General features: G+C 39.1%; 3 protein-coding genes across 3 annotated transcripts; 1 reads left to right on the forward strand and 2 right to left on the reverse strand.

Annotated features, from left to right (window-relative positions):
* Positions 1-1,163: 1,163 nt before the first annotated feature.
* Positions 1,164-1,970, reverse strand: LOC140764947 (large ribosomal subunit protein eL27x-like). The gene has a single exon (XM_073103820.1). The coding sequence runs from the start codon at positions 1,902-1,904 to the stop codon at positions 1,497-1,499; it is 408 nt and encodes a 135-aa protein (XP_072959921.1). The 5' UTR covers positions 1,905-1,970; the 3' UTR covers positions 1,164-1,496.
* A 7,917-nt stretch (positions 1,971-9,887) lies between these two features.
* LOC140765343 (cellulose synthase-like protein D1) lies at positions 9,888-14,174 on the forward strand. The gene is made up of 5 exons (XM_073104384.1): positions 9,888-10,693; positions 10,771-12,345; positions 12,453-12,993; positions 13,139-13,547; positions 13,761-14,174. Exons 1-4 carry the CDS (start codon positions 10,140-10,142, stop codon positions 13,544-13,546), a joined length of 3,078 nt encoding a protein of 1,025 aa, XP_072960485.1. The 5' UTR covers positions 9,888-10,139; the 3' UTR covers position 13,547; positions 13,761-14,174.
* Positions 14,175-14,925: 751 nt separating this feature from the next.
* Positions 14,926-18,036, reverse strand: LOC140765321 (probable glycosyltransferase At3g07620). The gene is made up of 5 exons (XM_073104348.1): positions 17,989-18,036; positions 17,048-17,879; positions 16,830-16,960; positions 16,155-16,503; positions 14,926-15,901 (listed from the first exon to the last, which is right to left on the reverse strand). Exons 2-5 carry the CDS (start codon positions 17,846-17,848, stop codon positions 15,242-15,244), a joined length of 1,941 nt encoding a protein of 646 aa, XP_072960449.1. The 5' UTR covers positions 17,849-17,879; positions 17,989-18,036; the 3' UTR covers positions 14,926-15,241.
* Positions 18,037-25,248: the final 7,212 nt, after the last annotated feature.

Genomic DNA, 25,248 nt, shown 5'->3' on the forward strand with positions numbered 1-25,248 from the left:
ATAAGGTGGAGTTCAACCTAATCGAGTTATCAAAAATTAAATTAAGATTATTTCCTATCTATCTCCCAACCCCTCATCCAAATTTGAATACCAAAAACATAGATTAGACCTCACAAAACAAATCCATCTTCTCACAGACAAATTCTTTTTTCTTCGGCGAATATTCTCCCCGAGATCAATATATTTAATCAAACTATTGATCCAATTTGAAGATCCATATTATAAATAAAGTTATAAAAATTTAAATAAGCTTTCCAATACATCTAAAATAATAATGATTAAATTTTAAATAACAAAAGTATAATAAGTATAATACATATATATGTCATATTTTTGTCATTAAAATCTAATCAATATTATTTTATTTGCATTGCAAAACTATCCATTCTACAATTTTTTGTCTAATAATTATCTTGAAATACAAACTATGTTTTAGATCGGATATAACAATAAATAGATAAAATGGAACAAATAAAACTATAGAAAGGTAAGTGAATTACAATAAAATATAATTTTCCTAATAATAAAATATATGTTTATAGGTTCTTGGTCTCACTACCGTACTGAAGAAACTGATCCCATATCCTGGAATGTGACCAGTTTAAAGTCTAACTGCAATTCTCACAATTTCCAGTTCAGACTCCTTTTGCAATATGAAAAAAAATAAAGACGAGTACAAAGGGGAATTCCATTACACCCTAGCTTTACATTGCAACTACAGGCTTGAGTGCTTGACGTACAAGTGAATGCATCCCATATGCACAAAGTGTGTAACACCAGTACAGAGCAACGGAAAGGTAACTCAAGTTAAGTGCATGTTAATCCAGAATATTGTGGGAGTTAAGAGATCAAACTCTATTTCTTGATCCAAGAATCAATTGGCGCTCAAATTGCAAAGGATATGATGGATCTTGTAGCAGAAGGAAAACAGATAATGTCTCCCCATGAGCTAAATAAAATTCTAGAATAACGCGCAAATAGTCCAGTCACTTTGAAGATAATAGTTCCAACATCATATATGAAATTATGGAACTCAATACACTAAATTCAAATTCATTCAAATAAGAACCCTAATACCAATTCATTCATATACTGCTGAAGATCTCCTACACTCTTTGGATGGCCAAAAAAAAAAGTAATGGAGATACTAGAGAAACAGGAAATAATAGATATAATGTCAGGTAAATAGATTAAAAGTGCATAGAATCTGATGCATTCCTCATACAACACCTAAAGATTCCAAAAGAGAGCAAATGTTCCTCGAAGATTACAAGCGTAGAACTATGGAAACACACTTATCAATAAGACGATTACGAAAGCAGAGCATCTTAGATATCAAAGACATTCCGATCCATTGATCCTGATAGTGATCGGATCGCATTAAAAAGTCCTTAAAACAAGATCAAATAGATCCATAAGATAGCACAAATAAGAGTTTAGATCCATAGGACCACGGAGAACGAAAACCCTAAGGAAAGATTACCAATTTGTGACGATCAGAACCGCAGCTTGGTGAAGAACCACCGGTTCTTACCGGTTTTGAACCGCTCCTCGAACCTGGCCTTGGTCTCCTTGCAAGCGGCGACCTTTTTGTCCCGCGACTGAAGAGCGTCGACGGTGACGACGTCCTTGAGATCGACGTCGAGGGCGTAGCGAGTGGGCATGAGGTGGGTGAAGTTGACGAGCTTGAAGAAGGCCTTCACGCGGGACTTCTTCGCCGTCTTCTTCGCCGAGTCCTTCCGGATCACTTTCTTCGGATATTTCGCCACGCCGGCGACCAGGCAGTGGCCGTACTGCCGGTCGCGGGTGCCCTCCTCGAACACCCGCACGATGACCGCCTTCCTGCCGGCGAACCGACCCTGAAGGATGATGACAGCCTTACCTGGCTTCAAGAACTTTACCATCTTGGAAGTAGAAAGACGGAGGAAGAAAACTGCGGCGGCGACTCTTGCTCAAAGGAGAATAGAAACGGAACTGATAGACGCTTTTAATAGCGTAAGAGGAAAAACTAGGGTTTCTATGTTTATGTGGGCAAAATTACTTCTATAACCTTATACTGATCGCGCCAAGCCCAAGCATGATGCAGGTAGCTTGGCTTGTTGGTGACATTGGTCGAGTCCTACCAATTAGCCGACGAACGACACGAGGTGAAAATTAAGGGTATCAGCCGGCTTAGTCTTGCTCATGTTTCGTTCACAATTAAATTTTGTTAAGCTCAAACACTAATAGATTGGAACATTTTTAGCTAGTGTTCGAGCCATTTAGTTCATTTAGCTTGGTGAGCTATGTCATGCACATTAACCTCTCCTAGCTCGTCTAGGGCTCATAAGCTTGATTCACTTAGATCAAATAGTGGGTTAGAATGCCTATTAATCAGTGATCAATTTTTAACTATTAAATGTTATATATATATATATATATATATATATAAAGTGAGTTAAGATTTTCTCTCTCCATAATATGATGAGTCTTGCTTATGTCCACCTACTGATCGATCACTACTAAAGACTATCAATTTGTCTCAAATGTAACAGCAATTAGATTTTCAATTTTATTGATTACTATTGTTTCTTTTTAAGAATACAAAACTCTTTTTTGTTGTATTATTTCTTTTTATAGTAATGATATATTATATTATTAGTTAAAAAGTTCTAATCTATGCTTACAAAAATGAATGGAGTTCGAAGAAAAAAAGCCAAACCCATGGGAAGGCCCATGCATTAAGAAGCCTAATCCATGATAAATTCATCCAGTAAAATCTGATGAGACTAGTGAGAGAATTAAGAGTAGGGTTTGATACTCTCGCGCTCGACGGAGTGATACGATTCGGACTTCACCGACGTCGTCTCGAGCATGGATTCACTTTAGGAGTGTTTTTATTTCATGTTTTAGTGTTTAATTTTCATTAAAATAAGTTTTCTGTAAGTCGCGTTCGAACGCGGGTGGAGTGAGTTCGAACGCGGTTTGTGAACGGGGTTGTGAACATGGGTGAAGAGAGTGCACTGTGCGTTCGAACGCATTGTGAATGCCTCCATCGTGTTCGCAAATACCGAGAGGCGCGTTCGATTGTGCGTTCGAACGCGGTCGGGCGAGTTCGAATGCGATCGGCAAAAATTGTGTTGTTAGGGTTATTTTGAGTTGTTGGTTAGCCTATAAAAGGATGTGGTAGGCAACCAGATTGATTATTCAATATTGAGATTGAGTTTTGCCTTGCCTCCTTCGTCTTCTTCGCTCCCGTTCTCTCAATCCCCGGCGACACCGCTTCTAACCTCCCTCGACCGGCTAATCACCCTAGTCCCTTAGGAGTGGCCCTTTCCTCCCCCTTCTTCCAATCTATCCAACACTTGCCCTAACCTTTCCATCAACCATAACCCTTCCTCCACCACTTTTTCACCGGTGCCACCCAATGAATGCCGGTCCACCTTCAACCACCATTACCTAGGATCACGTGCCTCCATCCACGGACCCTAAACAGACCATCCTGACGTTCGTCCACTAAACGGACGATATCTCGAGATCCCCAACTCCGATTCACCTGAAACTTGATTTTTTCGAAAGCTCTTTTCTGGGTCTACAACATATCAAAGTTTCACGTTGATCCGACGGCGACATATTTCGGGATCGTATTTCAAAGTTCCGTGTCAGATCTACTCCAGATCTGAGAATCGGAAGAGATCAAACCTTAGCCTAAGGGGAGATCATATCAAGCTTGTATCAGAGCCTTCACCAAAAAGAAAGACCGTATCAATCTGGTATTAGAGCTCCATAACCCAAAGGCGGGTTCGTAACAAGCTTGGTATCAGAGCCTTCACCAAAAAGAAAGACCGTCAAGCTGGTATCAGAGCCACCGTTCTTCGGACAAGCACTTCCTATGACGACAACTAGATCCATGGTTGCACGACGAGATGATGAGGATGAGATTCTCCCAATAGAGGAGGGAGAAACGATTACGGGGACTTCCACCCATGGAACCGCCCGATCAAATCGAAATACGAAAGAACCTAGTGTTCAAGCCGTGTTGGGCTCTCTTTCCAAACAGATGGCCATCAATAATCAAATGATGATGGAGATGATGTGGGAAATACGAGCATGGCCGAAACCTTCTTCAACAAGTAGGGCAATCACAAGGCAGCATGGGGAACCCTCCGTAACATACCCAACATCCTCCACGGCCTCCCCGTTCCTCACAAAAGTAGGGGAGAGTTCGGCTATCCAGCAAGATCGAGCTTCTACATCTCGATCCATGGTCGGCCGCAACGAACAGTCGTCGACTACAATGGGATCCTCAACCATTGTAGCAGCCCTTGGAACCTCCAAATCTTCCTATGCACCGAAGACCTTGCCAACAAACTGTGAAGGGCTGGCTACACCATTCCCGATCCTTGTAGAAACGGCGAAGAGTCCAGCTTCAAGGCAGCAGTTTCCTCCAGCGAGCTCAACGGTTGGAAAGATTCTTTCGACGTCAGAACAGAGTTCTTCGACGAGTCAACAACAGTGCGAACCACTATTGAATGGAGGAAGACCACACATGGCCGCTGGATATCCCTCATTCGGAATTCTCATCAATGGTGAGGGAGATGATACAGAACCACAAGTTCTAGCACTTGGGCCGCCTTACACCACCTTCATTTGCAACCACATTGAGTCAGCAACTAGGAAGAAATCATGTATGGCCTCTAGTGACCTTCCACCATTCTCCTCGGTCAATCGACAGTCGACTACGACAGCGCCATCACTGGCGATAACGTTGCAGCTTTTCGCCGAGCTACAACTCGAAGGAAAAGGCCACAATCTTCCAACCACGGCAGCACCAGCCTCTGACAGCCTCATAAAGACCTTGTGGGCTAATGCTTTTCTCACCCAAACAGTCGAAAGCTCCCTGTCATGGCTACAACAAAATGAAGAAGGAGATGAAGATTTTGTTTTTGTCAACCTCAGCCTTCCACAGTAGTCAACCGTCACCACCCCAAGAAGGGCCTTACTGGCAGCTATTTTAGTATTCTAGATGACCAAAGGCTCCTTGCCATGGTTGCAACGGGATAGAGAAGAAGAACCTGAAGATTTCATTTTTTGGACCTACTTCGACCTTCCTTCGCCGTCGACCGCCACCGCACCATTAGGAACCCTGCTAAAGCAACTATTGGAGGTGGTCACTACTCAGCCAAGGCTGCCATGTACTAAGGCAACTCCTATGGCAATGGCTGATGGAAATGGAATTATGGGAAAAATATTAGGGATTTTAAATTTTTTGGAAGACCCTAAGTTGTTGGAATTTCAAGAAGGTTACATTGTTGGGCTTGGCCAGGTTGAATTGCTAGACATAAGCTGGGTTGGACCTAAGAGCCAAAGGGGTCAAGTCAAGTGTGAGTCATCTTTGGACTTCGAGACTCAGTTAAGTCAAATAAGGGATATGATCAGAAACCCTCTACTTAACTTAAGATGAGTTTGCTTATACTAGGATACATTTGACTCGGATCCTAATCCATGGAGTGGGCGGAATGATTATGAGCACAACCAACAATCAGTTTGGCTAGTTGAGCCTAACTTGAGTCACTGGGACGACCTAATCTGGATCCACCAACTACATCTAACTCGACCTCCCGAGCGCAATCGAATACACCGGATTTTTATTGCTGAACTGACATTGAGTCAAGTGGTTCGACCACCCGAGACCAAGTGGACTCAATGTAGATGGACCCGAATTCCACCTTGGGCTAGTAGGAGTACAAGTATCCAAGCTCGACTGAGGATGAACCCCTTTGAGGCGGTTTATGGGCGCACTCCCCCTGTCTTGCGTGCCTACGATAGACTCAGGGCGGCGGATAGGACCGAGCTTGACTTGGAGCTTGCTGATCGAGATGAAACATTGAGACGGCTCAAGACTCACCTAGCCACAGCCCAAAACCGCATGAAAAAAACTCATGACAAAGGCCGACGTGAGCGAGAATTTGAGGTGGATCAATTGGTGTTCGTTCGAGCTCAACCGTTTCGGCAATCTACATTGAGGCCAATTTGAACCAAAAGTTGGGTTACAAGTACTACAGTCCGTATTGAGTGCTACAACGAATCGGTCCAGTAGCTTACCGATTAGACCTACTTGAAGGAACCAGGTTACATCCGGTCTTCCATGTATCAGCATTGAAGGCCCAGATCGGGCCTAACCATGTGGTGGGTTCGGCCTTACCCGAACCAATGGAGAAAGATGGCCCCACTGAACCGGTTTGAGTCTTCGGCCGTAGGAGAAGACGCCATGGGTCCAGATTAGAGACTAAAGTGCTGATTGAGTGGCTGGGCAAACCTACTGATGAGTCTACATGGGAGCTAGAGTCAGATATCATGGATCACTTTCCAAATTTCAAACCTTGAGGACAAGGTTGCGGAAGCGTGGTGGATTGATACGATTCGGACTTCACCAACGTCGTCTCGAGCATGGATTCACTTTAGGAGTGTTTTTATTTCATGTTTTAGTGTTTAATTTTCATTAAAATAAGTTTTCTGTAAGTCGCGTTCGAACGCGGGTGGAGTGAGTTCGAACGCGGTTTGTGGACGGGGTTGTGAACGTGGGTGAAGAGAGTGCACTGTGCGTTCGAACGCGGTGCGTTCGAACGTACTGTGAACGCCTACATCGCGTTCACAAATACCGAGCGGCACGTTCGATCGTGCGTTCGAACGCGGTCGGGCGAGTTTGAACGCGATCAGCAAAAATTATGTTGTTAGGGTTATTTTGAGTTGTTGGTTAGCCTATAAAAGGATGTGGTAGGTAACCAAATTGATTATTGAATATTGAGATTGAGTTTTGCCTTGCCTCCTTCGTCTTCTTCGCTCCCGTTCTCTCAATCCCCGGCGACGCCGCTTCTAACCTCCCTCGACCGGCCAATCACCCTAGTCCCTTAGGAGTGACCCTCTCCTCCCTCTTCTTCCAATCTATCCAACATTGCCCTAACCTTTCCATCAACCATAACCCTTCCTCCATCACTTTTTCACTGGTGCCACCCCATTAATGCCGGTCCACTTTCAACCACCATTACCTAGGATCACGTGCCTCCATCCACGGACCCTAAACAGATCATCCTGACGTTCGTCCACTAAACGGACGATATCTCGAGATCCCCAACTCCGATTCACCTGAAACTTGATTTTTTCGTAAGCTCTTTTCTGGGTCTATAACATATCAAATTTTCACGTTGATCCGATGGCGACATATTTCAGGATCTTATTTTAAAGTTCCGTGTCAGATCTACTCCAGATCTGAGAATCGGAAGAGATCGAACCTTATCCTAAAGGGAGATCGTATCAAGCTGGTATCAGAGCCTTCACCAAAAAGAAAGACCGTATCAATCTGGTATTAGAGCTCCATAGCCCAAAGGCGGGATCGTAACAAGCTTGGTATCAGAGCCTTCACCAAAAAGAAAGACCGTATCACGGAGTTCTCGATGGGGGTAAGTCTCAAGATAGATACATCGCTTGGTGGGGAGTGGATCTAAGAAGGTAGAAGGGCGGAATAGGAATCCTCTATATAGTAAGGTACTTCGAGAGGATTCTTATCAAGAAAATCCTACGATTTCGAAGACTGAGGCAACAATAAGAAGGTGATCGACGAGTTGTTTTTGGTTTGGTGAACGAGGGCATTGGGTAGCATTGTGCAGGAAGAATGTTCTTTGCTACATGTGCAACAACTTTGGACATCAAGCAATAAAATGGAGAAGTAGGGCTTTCTCTTGTGAGATCCTCTTAGGTGCTCTTAAAGGCTCTAGAAAAGATGTGAAAAAATGAGTTTAAGTTGTAACAATGTACAATAACTAGAGTTCAGAGAGTAAGAATTTCTATGCAAAATTTAGAGTTGGCTTTGAGCGCTATATGGAATGGAGAGCATGATTGGAGAGCCAAAGAAGTCTTAGATCATGAGTATTTAGTGGATTTTTGTCTCTACAAAAGATGGAGAAAGTCACGAGGGGAGGAGAGATAGATCTAGATACTACAATGGTGATCTTTTCTTAACGGCGGAAAGACTTGGCACATAGTGTGCCAAAAGAAATCGATCTGGATTCGTTAGCAAGTATTTTTTTACATTGTTGAAATCATATTTATTTTATGAAAATAGTTTAAAGTTTTAAAAATGGGATATACAACTAGCTAGCATAAATTAGAGAGGATAACTTTGCCTTTTGACACGAACATTTTTCGAGAGACTATTGTTCTAACATCAATTATGCTTTTTTTGCATTTCAATTAACTTGATATATTTATTAGCGACATATTATACATTTAATCTACATGTGATTTGGAAATTTCTCCTTACTAATTAGCATTAAAATCTATGATGACAAATCAAGAATTACTAAGAATACTAGAGATAATATCAAATTGAAGTTTCTCTTCTACAAAAATGTTATAAAATGCATTTATTGTACAATAAGTTATAAATCATAAACTTGCAAAAAAATAAGCTTATTGTTAACCATTTTAAAATCAAAGTAACTAAAGAGTATATAGTCTAATGTTTTATTTTTTATTCTCTTAGGCTATTGAAATCTCATTTGCGGTCTTAATGTGACAGCACATATCAAACTTTAGTTGATATAGTACTACATCATAGAACATTATTCTCATCTCATTTTTTATAGCTTTCTCTTTTATAATGGATTTCTCGGTTAAGATAGGATATTTATTTTCCATCACATAATGAGATTTCATTATCATAAAGACAAACTTCAATTTCTCATTCTATTATTTATAGTTATTTTATCAAAGTGATCAAATTTATCATGCGACAACATGGATGAAAGTGCAGCGCTTGAAATAGTTATTTAAAATCACCAATTAATTTATGCTTATAAAAATATTAGAAACTAAAGAATATCATGGAGCCAAATGAATTCAAAATGTCTAGACTCGTGTAATGATTATGTAAAGGTATATTTATCTCGTGAATAAATTTGTCATCCGTTAGTTGCAATTGAAAATAAAGAAGTCAATATCTTTTTGGGATACAATACTATCATGAATAAAGGTGCAACCGAAAAAGTAATCTCTAATCTAAACAAGAGTTAATATTAACACACTATGCATTGAGGTTTTCCAAGAATCAAAATAACTTTCTCAATATTAGAAAATTTATTGGTATATCTTATATTAATAGCACCCTCTTTAATTTATAGAAAATAAAAAGACAATAACTAAGAGGTGAAGATAGTTAGATAACTAAAATATAGTTAAGAAAGTTAAATATGAAGGGATGCTAGCTAACTAACTACACAGTTAGTTTGAATAGCTATTATTATGAAAAATACTTTTATCGAAACATATATTCACAAATCTATTTATTTATTTTAGAATAACAATAGAAATCAACATCCCTAATAAGAAACACATCCCTAATAAGAAACACATGATAAAATAATAGTAGAAATGTTATTGATCATAAGCATCCCACTTTTTCTAATACAATAATGTGAAACAAAGACTCCTTTGATTACTGGATGCAAAAGGATTTAAGACTATAAAATTAATCAAGGGATTCAATCATATTTGGTTGGATAAAACTTAATTACACTCGATTTATATATTAATAAATAAATAACTACATATATAAAAGTTTGGTTTGAGCTTGATTTGAAATAGTCATGAATTTGCGTATGACTCAAATTGAAATTAATCAATTCAATTTTAATCTTTTGGCTCAAGAATAAAAAAATATTTTTTATTCTAATAAAAATGTTGATAAATATTTTGGTGACAATTATAATAGTTAAAGAATATAATAATAATAATGATATTTAAATAATTTCAGTGGCAATTATTTAAAAAACTCAAAAATAAAAAATTATATAAACAAACTCGTCGCACTTGATCAAAAATCTACCCCTCCCTCTCCCGCAACTATCGGCTCATCGAATGACTTCCGTCTCGCAATTCCCTCCTCACCACACCACTCTCGAGAAATCCTACCACATCCATGCAACCACCCAAACCTTTCCCACCCACCTTTTGTCTCTCTTCCTCCTCCATCCTCCACCACTCTCCCCTTCCCCTCTCCCATGACAACCAGAAAATATCATCTCTGGATACACAAACTAGAGCACAAATTGATTTCTGAATCATAAAGGAGGGAAGGAGAAGAGAATCATACACGTACCACAATGTCATCTCCCAAAAAGCCGCCGATCAAGTTCGCGCGGCGGACGTCGAGCGGCCGCATCGTGAGCCTCTCCCGCGACGACGACATCGACCTCGGCCTCGCCTCGGAGCTCACCTCCACCTCCTCTGGCGGCCCCAATGACTACGTCAACTACACCGTCCTCATGCCCCCCACCCCCGACAACCAACCCTACGGCGCCACCACCACCTCATCTTCCACCGCTTCCGCCACCGCTGCCAACTCCCGCTCCACCGCCGCCTCAACCAAGCCCGACGACCTCCCGAGAACGGCTTCGAAGCTGGAGAGGAAGATGTCGATGATGAATTCGACCAAGTCACTGCTGTTGAGGAGCCAGACGGGGGACTTCGACCACAACAGGTGGCTGTTCGAAACGAAAGGGACGTACGGGATCGGGAACGCTTTCTGGTCGCAGGACGCCGCGGGGTACGACGACGACAGCGGCGTCCCAATGAGCATGTCAGATTTCATGGACAAGCCGTGGAAGCCGCTTACGAGGAAGATCAAGATACCGGCCGCCATACTAAGCCCTTATAGGTATGTACCGAGATGCAACGCCCGTTAGTTGTCTGAGATAATGTATGAGAGACCGGAAGATATGTTTTCTTGTGCAGGCTGTTGGTACTTGTGCGGCTGGTGGCGCTCTTCTTGTTCTTGTCGTGGCGGATTCAGAACCCGAACGAGGACGCGATGTGGCTGTGGGGACTGTCGATCGTGTGCGAGGTCTGGTTTGCCTTCTCCTGGTTGCTGGACCAGCTCCCTAAGCTCAACCCCATCAATCGAGCTGCTGATCTCGCGGCCTTGCGCGATAAATTCGAGTCGCCGTCGCCTGGCAACCCCCACGGCCGCTCCGATCTACCAGGTCTCGATGTCTTCATCTCCACCGCCGACCCTGAGAAGGAGCCACCCCTCGTCACCGCCAATACCCTCCTCTCCATCCTTGCAACAGAGTACCCTGTAGAGAAGCTCTCCGTCTACATCTCAGACGACGGCGCGGCTCTTCTCACTTTCGAGGCAATGGCTGAGGCCTCCACCTTCGCCGAGGTGTGGGTCCCTTTCTGCCGCAAGCACTCCATCGAGCCCCGCAACCCGGAAACCTACTTCGCCATCCGCGGCGACCCCACTAAGAATAAGAAGCGCCCCGACTTCGTCAAGGACCGCCGGTGGATTAAGCGCGAGTACGACGAGTTCAAGGTCCGAATCAACGGCCTCCCTGACTCCATTCGGCGCCGCTCGGACTCGATCAATTCCCGCGACGAGCTCCGCGAGAAGAAGATGGCGCGCGACAAGGGGGAGGAAGTCGACCCATCCAAGATCGTCAAGGCGACGTGGATGGCCGACGGCACCCACTGGCCGGGCACGTGGGCGGCCCCATCCCCCGACCACTCCAAAGGAGACCACGCCGGGATCCTCCAAGTGATGATAAAAACCCCACATTTCGATCCACTCTACGGCGCACCGGGCGAACACCCGTTCATGGACTTCACGGGCGTCGACATCCGCCTCCCCATGTTCGTCTACGTCTCCAGAGAGAAGCGCCCCGGTTACGACCATAACAAGAAAGCCGGCGCCATGAACGCGCTCGTTCGCGCCTCCGCTATACTATCCAATGGCGCATTCATCCTAAACTTCGATTGTGATCACTATATATATAACTCTCTAGCAATTCGAGAAGGGATGTGCTACATGATGGACCGCGGCGGCGACAGGATATGTTACATCCAATTCCCGCAGCGGTTCGAGGGGATCGACCCCTCCGATCGCTACGCAAACCACAACACGGTGTTCTTCGACGGCAATATGCGAGCTCTCGATGGTTTGCAGGGGCCTATGTACGTGGGAACTGGGTGTCTCTTTCGGAGGTACGCGCTCTATGGATTTAACCCACCGAGGGCGAATGAGTACTCGGGGCTATATGGGCAGCATAAGAGAGCAGCATCAGATGTGCCGCTGGGCGAGGAGGGGGAGGAAGCGAAGCCCTTCGCGCACCACCCGGATCTCGACGCGCCGAGGAGGTTTGGAAACTCGACGATGTTTACGGATTCAATCGCCGTGGCGGAGTTTCAGGGACGGCCGCTGGCTGATCACCCGGCGGTGAAGAATGGGAGACCGCCGGGGGCATTGCTAGTGCCGCGTCCGCCGCTTGATGCGCCGACGGTGGCGGAGGCCGTCTCGGTTATCTCATGCTGGTAAGACTAATCCAAATATGTTGTTTGTTTTTCTCTATTTGCAACACCGAACGCTGGAAACAGTTAGAAAAAGAAGTTGAATCCTAGCTCTCCCTAACAAATATAAGGTATGAGGACAAGACGGAGTGGGGACAACGCATAGGATGGATCTACGGCTCCGTGACCGAGGACGTCGTGACTGGATACCGGATGCACAACCGGGGGTGGCGCTCCGTCTACTGCATCACAAAGCGCGATGCTTTCCGCGGCACTGCCCCGATCAACCTCACCGACCGGCTCCACCAGGTCCTCCGGTGGGCCACCGGCTCTGTCGAGATTTTCTTCTCTCGCAACAACGCCCTCCTCGCCTCCCCTCGTCTCAAATTCTTGCAGCGCATCGCCTACCTCAACGTCGGCATCTACCCCTTCACCTCCATCTTCCTCGTCGTGTACTGCATGCTCCCTGCCCTCTCCCTCTTCTCCGGCCACTTCATTGTCCAGTCTCTTAACGTCACCTTCCTCGTTTATCTCCTCCTCATTACCGTTACACTCATGCTCCTCTCCCTCCTTGAGGTCAAGTGGTCCGGCATCGCCCTCGAGGAGTGGTGGCGCAACGAGCAGTTCTGGGTCATCGGTGGCTCCAGCGCCCACCTTGCGGCCGTCCTTCAGGTGATTTGATGTAGCATCAATGGGAGCTTTTAGAAGATGTCTACTTTAGTCAAGCACTAGCATCAAATCTTCTCTTTTGTTCTCTTTCTTGATGTTGACCCCATAAATTCTTTTTATTCTCTCTCTGTCTTCATTTGCACAACAGGGTCTTCTCAAGGTTGTTGCCGGAATCGAGATCTCATTCACTCTCACCTCCAAGTCGGCTGGAGACGACGAGGAAGACATCTACGCTGACCTCTATATCATCAAATGGACTAGTCTCTTCATCCCACCTCTCACCATCATTGTCATCAACCTCGTAGCTGTCGTCGTCGGGTTCTCCAGGACTGTCTACAGTGAGATACCACAGTGGAGCAAGCTTCTTGGTGGAATATTCTTCAGCTTTTGGGTGCTGGCACATATGTATCCATTTGCGAAAGGGTTAATGGGGAGAAGAGGGAGGACGCCGACCATTGTTTATGTCTGGGCTGGGCTTGTAGCCATTACAGTGTCGCTGCTCTGGATCTCCATTAGCCCACCAGATGATAGCGCCAGCCAAGGAAGTCAATCGTAGGGTGAGTTATGAGCAACAGGATGTTAGAATTATTCTTCTTCAAGTTTGCAGGTCTATATGACTGGAATTAAAGATTTGCTTGTGTAGGTGAAAGTTTTTCTTTTTCTTTTTTTGGCTCTGATAAATCCTGTATGTAAGTTTATATCCACATACTGACATTTAGCAATTCATTGATTCTTTCTAATTTGAAGACTTCAATCATTTTGTTATGCAGGTATGTTAAGTATATTAGATGCAATGTTGTGCTGCTTGATCCGTAAGCTTTCTCCATTCAGTCAAGCTTGCAGAGGTTGTAGACAAATTAAATGAGCATATTTCTAGACTTCTAAAATACCCTGCAAATGTCTCATTGTTCGATTCGTTTCCTGTGAGGTTTAGTATCCCAGTCTGTGTGTGACTTCAGATGGGAGAGCAAAGATGATTCAGAAAGGAAATATCCAGAGTCAGCAAATTTTTTATCCTTTTTCCTTTGTTCCGAGAAGCAAGATTAGGAACGGAGCTGCAATGTCTCTTTTCTTTTCTTTTCTTTTCTTTTCTTTTTTGCCCATGTTATTCTTTCTTTCAATTCTCTGCTCCTAGAAAAGCTCTTCTACATCATTGTAAATTTTCAATAGTGGTGGTATCTCAACATAAATTGGGGGCACTAGACACTTATGTTCAATGAGACCCTTCGAAAATTAAAGGGCTATTTACATATTTCTCATTGAAGAATTTTCAAATATTTTAATTATCACCAAATAGTTTAAGTCTTCCAAAAAATGCTGCTCTTGTCAGGAAAATCTAACTAATTATAGTTGAATGAACTTAGATTAAGAAAAAAAATCATTTTATCATTGGGTAAATTAATTAAAAAAAATAAAAAGCTATCTAGTTTTACCCGGTATTATAATACAAGGAAAAAGATAAAAAAGAATCTATGATGAATGTTCTATAATAAAAATTGTAGTTTAGTAGTTTACATGCATTTATTAACTTTAATAGTTATTTCTTAGGGATATTATATGAATATTTATTAAAAAAACTAAACATATTAGCAATACTCTAAGAATAAAAAGAATTTAGAGGCAATTCTAATATGTTAAAACATTTAGTGGCAATTATAATATTTCTTTTAAGAAATTCAATCGCAATTATATAAAAACCAAAAATTAAAATTAATTTTCCTATCTCGTTTTATTCTCATATATCAAATTGTAACCTTGCTTGAAGCTAATTATCGGTCTACAGACTTTATTTTTTTTTTTAAAAAGGCAATTAAAGATCAATCTCGTTGACAAATATAAGAAGGGATATTTCCCAATTTCTCCAATGCTTGCATGCTTCTTCTCGCAGTTGCAGAAATATTCTTTAGAACTCTGAACCATTAAGGCAATGCAGTCTTAAAGAAGCAAAATAAATCTATCTTCACTATCTTAGGGAGATAAGGCAACAACAACATATACACGTTAAAGCAGTATTTGCTGCTTCACTAGTGGTTTAGACTCCACCTGTTAAGGGGATTTTGAACAAAAATGTCTAAGATCTGATTCAAGAACTAGACCATATTCTACTTACAGTAGAAACTTAATTCTCTTTACATCGGCCATGTCAAATTGGTATTGGGAAGAGAGAAAATACTTTCCAAACAAATTGATACATGGCCTCTTAGTCCTTCACCATTCTCTCCAACAATAATAGTTCCATCCATCATCTGTTTCATATGCTGAACACTCTATTGGACCAGACAGAGTGAAGGATCATATGAAATGCGTCATACTTCACTGGCTTATTATGCCAAAGAAAGTGCTTTTGCACCTTCCTCACACCCATCTGCAATGCTCGATATTTTTCTCTTGGAATTGAAAGAAGCAATTCTTTCAGTCTATGAACATCCTTCTCTGGAATGATGACAGAGAATGCTTCCCAATTCAATACTTCGAAGAAGGGCGGCACGTAATTGTCTGCGATGATCACAGGAACACACTCATAAAAGATGGACTCTACTAATCTTGGGCTGTTAACTTCATAGCCCCTTGGACAGATGCAGTACTTGCTGCTCTTCATGTACATTTTGTATGTCATGTTGCTTCTAATCCACCGGAATGTCGGCCCATAAATTTTCATGTCAGGATCTTTGTTCTCCCAGTACTGCAGTAACTTTCCGCGGAGGCCACCATGCGTGTTTCCTGCAAAAAAAGCAAGTGTAGGCCTTCTGTTGGCCGGCATTCCACCAAGTTCTCGAAGAGGATTCTTTGGATAACGGACAGCGGATTGCAGCAGAGAGATATCCTTGCCTAGTTGGAAGCCGTTGTGGAGATCGGCAGAGCAAAGGGCTCTTATAGGATGTTCCATGGTTCTCTTAGTTTGGGATGGTGCCTGTGGAAATATTATAAAGCAGACAAAGGTAGTCAATGGAAATTTTACTACCAATGAATAAGATATAGATGTCTATGAATCAGGAAAGAGATGGACTTAGTTCTACTTCAGAAAACTGTAAGTCATTTCACTGATGAAGTTTTAGTTGCTAAGCATGCTACATAGAAACAATATGGAAATTTTATCAGAGTTCAGATGAACTGTGATCCAACTTTAGCCGTGCTACTTTAGGATTGAAGTTTAGTATGCTCACCCAGTCATGGCAAGCAGCAAGAAAATGGTCAGCTCCCATAGTTCTATTCCAGAAAGGATATTTCGCGGCGATTGTCTCCAAATAATTCCTCAAGTACCATTCTAAGTCTCCCATGTTGTGGGTAGAAGGTTGGTACAAGTGAAACCTCAAGATACAAGAACTGTATGGCAAGTAAAACATGTGGGCTTTCGCAGGGTTAGTTACGACGAAGCGTTTGCTTGACTCCATTTGCTTCATGAACCATCCTTCAGAGGCATAGATACCCTTGAGCAATGGCAGGTGAAGAATGGGCTTCTCTCCTTCCTTGTAAACATAGACCTTGAGGATTTCTTCCATCAACTTGTAGCTCCTGCAAATAATACTTGTTAGAATTGGCTGTCATATGGTACAAGGAACTATGATGGTAATATGCAATTGGTTGCAATCTTATAGAAGGCAGAAAGATTAATATAGAAGTAGACTGTTCAGAATCTGAATATCTAATAACTTTTGTGTGCTCAAGTACATATTATCTTCTTCGATGCAGGATTACAGAGATCAGACTATTAGCATAACGGATTACCTTGAGGAAATTAATGGAGTTCTTACTTCAACATACTGTGACATATATACTTCAGTTCAAACAGTTGCAACAACAGATGATAATAAATTGCAATATTAATTTCAAAAATCTACCTTTTAAACATGGAAATATTTCGATATATAGGTGCGTAAAGTTCCCTATCCTCCTTCACTAAAGCTGCATTCTCAATCTCTGCCTTTGCAGCTAAAATCTCGCGATCTGGTGCTGAAGGCCATAGAGGCCTCTGCAATCAAGACAAAAGCATGACTTATCATCGAACTACCGTCAAGCTGAAAAGAGAAAAGGAAAAAGAAAAAATTGAAGCATTTACCACTGATCGATATGAAGCACGATTCCTAAGTAGTAGTTGATTCATTTCTGATATGTAAATTGGGGGCACTACCGACTTCTTTTTATTCTTTTTCCTCTTCGGAGGAACAGTAATTTCTAACGTAGCATTATTATCTCTGTTTGAAAAACTAGCTTCACTAGAAATAGTGGCCTCATCCTTAAGAGGTGTGTTATTTTCTCGCAATCCAGACGTAACTTCCATTGCTTGCTCTCCTGATGGAGCACTAAATGCCACAGCCATGAAATGATCACTTGAATTCACACCCAACTTCTCCTCTACATGCTCATTATCATAAGAAACAATGTCGGTAGACGCCAACAGAGAGGTATCGACTTGATTCATGTCGATATTTACTTCCTCGCCGTCGGATGTCGAATTAAATCCTCTATCACCATTCAGTACCATCCAAGAATTGCCAACGCTTTCTGATACATAGCCATCTGATTCCATGAGCTTTTTCGACGTAAAACTCTCGTCATCATTCTCAGATTCTCCATCAATTCTCTCTGTCCCTTCGCTTTTTGATGAGTCAATGAAGCTACCTGTGTCACCTACAAGAGAGAGCTTTCCAGCACTTAGTGGCAAAGAAGTGGCGGCGGCTTCTTGCGGTGGACTTGTATTCTGGATGATGGAGAACTTCAAATCAGGAAAGGGAGGCAGCAAAGCGATCCTGAAGTGGAGTTTGGAGCTCTCAAATAACATCACAGCAAAGAGAATGATCACCATAAATCGAACCCATCTCCTGGATTTTAACAGAGATGGCTTCTGTGATCTGGCCATGCTGAAACCCACAAAACTACCCTCCTTCAACCTGCAAGGTGATCAATATCACACAATTGAATTGCTACCATCGTATAAACAAGGAGAGATAGCTAATAAGATAAAAAGAAGGTGATTGAGAAAAACCAGAGCAAGGTTACCTTTTGCATTGGATGTTCTCTTCTTCCCTCCTCTGTACTCTCTCTCTCTCCCTCCTCTCTCTCTCTCTCTCTCTCTCTCTCTCTCTCTCTCTCTCTCTCTCTCTATTATCTGTGCTTGTGTAGACTTTGAATTCTTCAATGTTGGCATGGCTTGATTAAAAGTATTTCTACTGATTCCATGGTCATTTTAATAAAGTATTTTAAAAGAATCAAATTGCCCATCACCTAGCAGGAAGAGAAGGGACCTTGACTATGTTATTGGAGTAATTAAAACAAAAAATAATTTCCTAATAGTAAGGATCTTAACTTCTACAGACAAGACAATAGTACTTTAATTGGCGCCGTCTGATTTACTCTTATGACATGTCGGTTGAGGCACATGGTGTAAATAGAGTGCGGTAGTTAACCATGGTTATAATTTGGGTTAATTGCATTTTACTATCTTATCTTAATTAAAATATACATATATTTTTTTATTATATTTAACTAAAGTAGAGATCGAATTTAAACATCGATTCTTAAACAAAGATATATGTATTATATTTTTATTATTTAAAATCTAGTTAATATTATTTTATATACGTTTAGAAGTTTATTAAATTTTCTATAACAACTCAAATTTAGTAACATTAAACTATCGAATTGGTTAATTGATTTATAATCGAAACAAAGGTTTTTATTAGTCTGATCTAATTTATACCACTCAAAGTAATAATGAAAAAAAAAGAGTACACTAATCCCCTCCTAAAGGCCTAAATTATTCAAATATCTCAATCTAGTCATTCTCCATCAGTACACCGTTTGTATTTCCATCCAGAATAATCATGTGAGTGCCATGTGACTAATCTTTCGCACGTACTCTCTCTTCCTCCCAAAAGCTTTTAATTCTCTTATTTTTCTCAATCTCTCTTCCTCCCATTAATCTCAATCAACATCTCTCTATTATAAAATTAACTTTCTTTTGCTAACAGAGTAACTAAATTTATGATGTATTTTTCTCTTTAGGATATATAAGTGATATTATGTTATACTTCATGGGGCTAGAGTATGAGCAACACTCCCTTCCGTTTCCTTCTCTGCTTTTATGTTATACTTTGGACATTTTAATTTTGATAAATTAACAAAGCTTTACCATTTATCTCTCCTGGGTTGGAGCAAACTGTGATTAATGAGAAGCATCATCTTTACTTAGGAAATTAGCGATTTTCTCTTGCTTCTCGTTATTTTTCTAGAAGTAATAGACTTACACTATATAAAATATCTCACATGGATGATATAGTAGATTTACTACATCACTACACAATATATAAATTTAACATTACCTGTTCATGATGATTCTGGGTTCATAATAACATATTTTCTTACGGTGATGTTTACTTATTCTATGATAATGTTTATGATATACCTCTTATTTATGGCCATGAGGCCTATAGATCTCAAACAACTAGGCATGTTGTAATTCGGACTTAGACGAACTATTATACTACTGCAGGTAGGAGTTGAACCCGTTGTGGTAATAAAGTAGGATGCATGATGAGAGGATAACGTAAACTTAGTAGTACCGGTTGGCACAATTTGAAAGCATCTTTACTAAGCCAGTGGCTTAGTGGTGTGGACACTCGCACCTACGTCAGGTGGGAGTGATGTTTTTGCTTATCGGCCCGATGACTGAGGCTCTTAGTCTGCGACGATAAGCATTTAATCAGCTATTCAGTCGAGTATTGGACAAAAAATTCAATTGCTAGGGTAGTTTTTAGTGATACAGAAAATTTACAGGTTCGATCTTTCAAACATTCACCCTAGATTATGTTATAATTAAATTTAGATTTATTTTTTAAAATCCATGTTAAGTTTATTTTTTAGAGTCCTACTAAAAGTTATGTTTAGATTTGTTTTAAAATTAGAATTTAATCTTTTAGAGTTATTTAAAATAATTAGCAGTTTATTTTTCTAAGATTGGTAACATCTTGAGAGAAACTATAAATATGTACTAGACCCTTGATTTAGATATGTTGACATTCTTATTCAATAATTAAGTTTTTTTTCATATATTTGTGAGAGGTTTGAGAAGATATTTCTTAACTTATAGAGATTCTAAGCGTAAGTTTTGATGAAACGTTAAATTCTTAGATTGGTGAGATGACATTCACATGTTAAGTATAATTTTTGGCAAAAAGCCAAACTCCTGTACTAGTGAGACACTATCTATCTATTAAGTACACGTTTTAGTGAGATATCTAATTCTTGGACCGGTGTGATGCAATTCTTGAGCCACTTGGAAGCGCTAATTTTATGTTAGTATGGGTGATGGTCGGTGAGCCTAGTGTCGGAGGTAAAGGTGGACTCAAGCATGATAAGGGAAGTCTAATCGCATGAAGATGGAGCCATGCTAGTTAGTATATGCATATGCATGATATATGCCATACTTATTGACTTGCTATATTATGTACTATATCATATTGGGTGTAATTACATTATACATATTGTGTATGCTATGTGTTTCTCTTATACATTACCATGCTTTAGATTGTTGATACTTGTTACATATTAGGCTCTCCTTATATTTAGTAAATGACACGGATTGGCTATTCTTGTAGAGGAGATCATTTTGGGGTATTAGATTCACTTGTTTTAACTTATTTTGTAGTAGTTGTGCAGGTTGGGAAAAGGAAATCCTTAAAACTAGTGATTGCTTACTCTTTGATCAATTATTCACCAGCTACTAGATCAATTTTGAATAAACCATCGACTCATGGAGCTACAAGGAAGGATACTAACATAGGAGGGTAAATGGAATGGTTACTAGTCTTTACAAGTTATTATATGCGATTCGTGGGGTCAAACTTAGGGCGAATCTATTTTAATTTTATAGTTACTACCATTAAAATGCTCCAACTGTAGTTTTTCAATCTCTCCTAGTTATTTACTCGTAGGTTTATGAGGTGGAGCCTGCTAGGGCATCTCTAGAGCCATCTTGTCCACATGTTTGGTGGAAATCGACCATTTCCCCGAGTGTTTTTCTCGAACAACAAATATTGAAATGATTTCAACTATATCAAATGTGCCAACTATATTTTATACCTCAGACCCAAATGCAGGTATGGCATGCAGGCCAACCCTAATTGAATTTTAATTGATTTATTTTAGTCTTGTCGTTAAGACTACCACAACATCCTAGTGTCTAATGTAAGACACTCCAAAAAATAGTTAATGCTCTTTAGGTTGAACACTAAAATAGGGAAATCATCTCGTAATAGGCTTCATTTGAGTTTTTATTCTCTTGGTATATTTTGTATTCAAAAACTCTCCTCGCTTAAGTATTATTGATGAACTTGTTGTGGCTCGCAAACTCCCTTTTTGTTTCTATAATTTTTTGGTTTTTGATTATGATGCTATTGTGGGTAACTCTGATTCTCATGAGCATATTATATGAGGGCAACTTTACGTAAGGAAGCACATGGCGGATTAGAGGAGGGGGACTGGATATAAATTAGATAGTGGTAAAATTATGTATGTAATCATTTTTTTTCTTTAGATTGGATTCAAATACAGATAGTAAATAGATTGTGTACTTAGTTATCATATTCACTTCGATTCTCTACCAAATTTATAAGTTTTCTTGCCTTTTTTTATGAGCCAATGAAGTTACCTGTCACCTAAAAGAGATCCTTCCAACAATTGATTGCGAAAGGATGGCTTCTTGTGTTGGATTTCTATTTTGGATGATAGGGATCTTTAGCTCAAGAAAATAAGATAGCCAAGCAATCTAGAAAGGGAGTTTAGTTTAGAAGTCTCAAATAATATTACAGCAAAGAAAAAACTAAGACTATTACAATATTTATTTATTTTTAGCGATCACAAGCTCATAGGTTAAAGGGGCTAGTCTTTTATGATATATCGGTTGAATAACTAAACAAACCTGTTTTAAGACACAGATCATAACTAATTCAAACCATGCACATGCAAATAGTGCTTTGGTATAAAAAGAATTACTAACTTCTTAATATATAGATTAGATAACTTGAACAAGTTTTCTAAGAAATATATCATAACAAGTTTTCTAAGAAATATATCATAACAAATTTAAAACTATATACAAATAATATTTAATAAAAAAATCTACTAAATATTGGCTTCAATATTTACGATGAAAATTAAATATTATTATTTTAAATTAGTAAAACTCAATCATTGAGCTACGATACTATATTATATGTTTATAGTAATTGTTCCATGGACAATACTTAACTTCTTGATGTTTTTATATATATTTATTTTATATGCTTGTACAATACTATATTATATGTTGATAGTAAGGTATCTCACCAAGCCTAACCATTACATGTATAAGACCAATCTGTCCACATTGGTGCTACCTTTACTCCCACCTACTCTTTTTTGTCACGTTTGCAGACAAAGTATTTATATTTTTGATAGATTCTGTCTACTCATCAATTTGACTTTGTCTAGATTACAATATAGTGATTCTTTGTCTGACTTTCAAAACTAGGCAAATCAATATCATATACAGGCAAAAACAAATATTAAAGATGGTTGGTGGATAAGATTACGGGTGATAAAAGTGACCCAACAATAATTTAATTTGATTTTTAAATGAGTTTGAATTTAGACTAATTAAATTTGAGATCAAGTTGTCCAACCCGTCTAACTCTATTATTAAACAGGTAGTGCTTGTATTTATTATCTTGACTCATTTAATTTATTTATAATTTAACCCATCAATTTATTTAAACTATTTATTATAAAATAAAAAGAGAGTTTGATTGGAAAATGAGGAAATAGGAGGGTAATTATTTTGAAGTGTTCTTTGGTTGTAAAAATATAGATAAAGACTTGATAAACTATAGATAGGCTCTATGAGTTATGATATAATTGATGCCTCCGAAGTAAAAAAAATGTAACATTAGGATTTTTGACATTTTTTTAAAGAAAGTCTGTAGACAGATCATATCATTCAATTTAGGCAACTGATTATAAAGTGATACAAAGAGAGAGAGAGAGAGGAAATATAACATAAACCTTAAGGATAAGTCTCACACTTGATTGTATTACTGACTGAACAATAATTAAACTAGGTATCTTAGTAAACACTCGAGCATAATAATATAGAGGAGATAAAGTAGAAATTTTAGAGACAAGCTTTTCGCTTGGTCAACCACAGCACTATGTAAAAAACAGTTTGAGTTTTAATAGACTGAGCACTCTACTAAAGAGTAAATTTAGATAAAAATTCAAGCTCATCAGTGATGGAATTTAGTGACTTAAAAAAATAGACTTTCCACGATATTGTCTTCATTGAAAATAATGTTTACTTTAGAATAATTATTCTTATTTATTACTCATAAAATAAAATAAAAATTAGAAATAATTAATTCTATGTTGACTAATAAGTTAAAATAGCGATATAATAATTACTTCTAATATGGCATAAAGTGAAGTAAAGCATAAGTAAGAAGTGAAAAATAATTAAAAATACCTTGAATTGATATATGGATTTAAATTGAAATACTCTATGTACAGTAGGTGTGCATTATTTTTATTGTAGGTGTGCACTGCATACTTGTAAATATACAATAAAATATGTAGGTAGCAGGAGAGAGGAGAATGACTGGAAATATTTTAATTGAATTTTTTGTTTGTGGAAGGACATAAGTTGGCAGTAGGAGAGAGGAAGAAATTTTAATATAATTTGAGTCAAATCAATGGAATAATTGTAATTGGCTTTCTGTGTGGAATGATTTGTAATAATATTTCTAACCTAGAGTAGAGAAACTATGATCTTGACTTACTAATCTAAATATGCTTTCTAATCTAAAATAGAAAAAAAAAAGAGATAATTCTTAGGGGTGGGTCAATTAAATTTACAAAACTATCCACTGCTTTTATGCACATATGGGCTACAAGAGAAGGGGAAATATGAGAGAAAATTTGGAATAACATCATTATAAAAATTTAAGATTGGGATTGGGATTGGGAGAGAGAAATGTTGGGCAAGAAGGGGGAGATAAGTTGAAAGTTAATTAGAGTTTAAGAGTTAAAAGAAGCCCAGCCTTCCAACTCCTGGATCTGTTTCTATTGGTTCTGGTCAATTAAATTTACATACTCTACTTAAAAAATTGAGTTTCGATAATTATTAGCTCAGCCAAGCTCAAGCTGTTCGTTTATTTTGACACCCTTGAATATCTTTAGATTCTTGCTAGGCTAGAAAAGAATTCGAGCCATCTCAAGTTTAGCTCGATTTGCTTGTTTAGCTTAGTGAGCCATGCCAAGCATATAAATATAACTTAGCTCCGCTAGCTCGATTAGGATCAACAAGTTTAATTTTGCTTTGCTTTAAGTATTGAGTAGAATACCTATTAATGAGTCATCAATTTTCAACAACTAGTTAAATTTTATTTTGTGTCCAAATAGCTCCACTGTATTGTTACCCATTTGTTGCATTTTTAATAGAGCATGGAATAGTCTCCATGAGAGGGACTTATTGGTGTATAATAAAGAAAAAATGAATTCTATTCAGATTTAGCTCTAAAGGTTTATATGACTCGAACTTATTTTAGAGGCTTATATAACTTAAATAAAGTTACCTTAGTGACTTATATGATTTAACTAAAGTTATCTTAATGACTTATATAACTTAATTGAACTTATCTTAATGATTTATATGACTTAACTAAACTTGTTTTAAAGGTTTACATAAGCATTAATCAATTAAAAGATAAATAGACTTGATTCATGGAGCGTAATATCCTCATGATACGATTTGATGTAATCCGATTTACATCACTATCTTATTTACTATCTCTACCTCTGTCTCAGTTAGTGCCTTATTTGCAATTTTTCTCTTATTTGATAGATATGCTATTCAATTCATCTCATCAGCATTTTTAGTACTTCTTGTCATTGTTCGCTATCCTATACATATGGCCATCAAAGGATTTGTCTTATATCATAATTGCAATGGAAATTACTATTTATTTTGAAAAATTTAAGTATATAATCACAAAATCAATTAACTATGCATAATCATGATAAATTACAAAGATATGTTACTATTTATTAACATTTTTGGGATAGGAAGTAATTAAATTCACCTTACAAGAACCCCCACAGCATAGTTTTATTGTTGAAATATTTTCTCATCTATAGAGAGAAAAATCAACAAACATATGCTTTTAAAAATACTACTAATATGACTAATTAAAAGCAACAAATATGTGGACAAATGGATGAGCTCCATTG

This window comes from Typha angustifolia, chromosome 8, assembly GCF_048772165.1.
Source record: "Typha angustifolia cultivar Huaian chromosome 8, ASM4877216v1, whole genome shotgun sequence".
NCBI classification, from domain to species: domain Eukaryota; kingdom Viridiplantae; phylum Streptophyta; class Magnoliopsida; order Poales; family Typhaceae; genus Typha; species Typha angustifolia.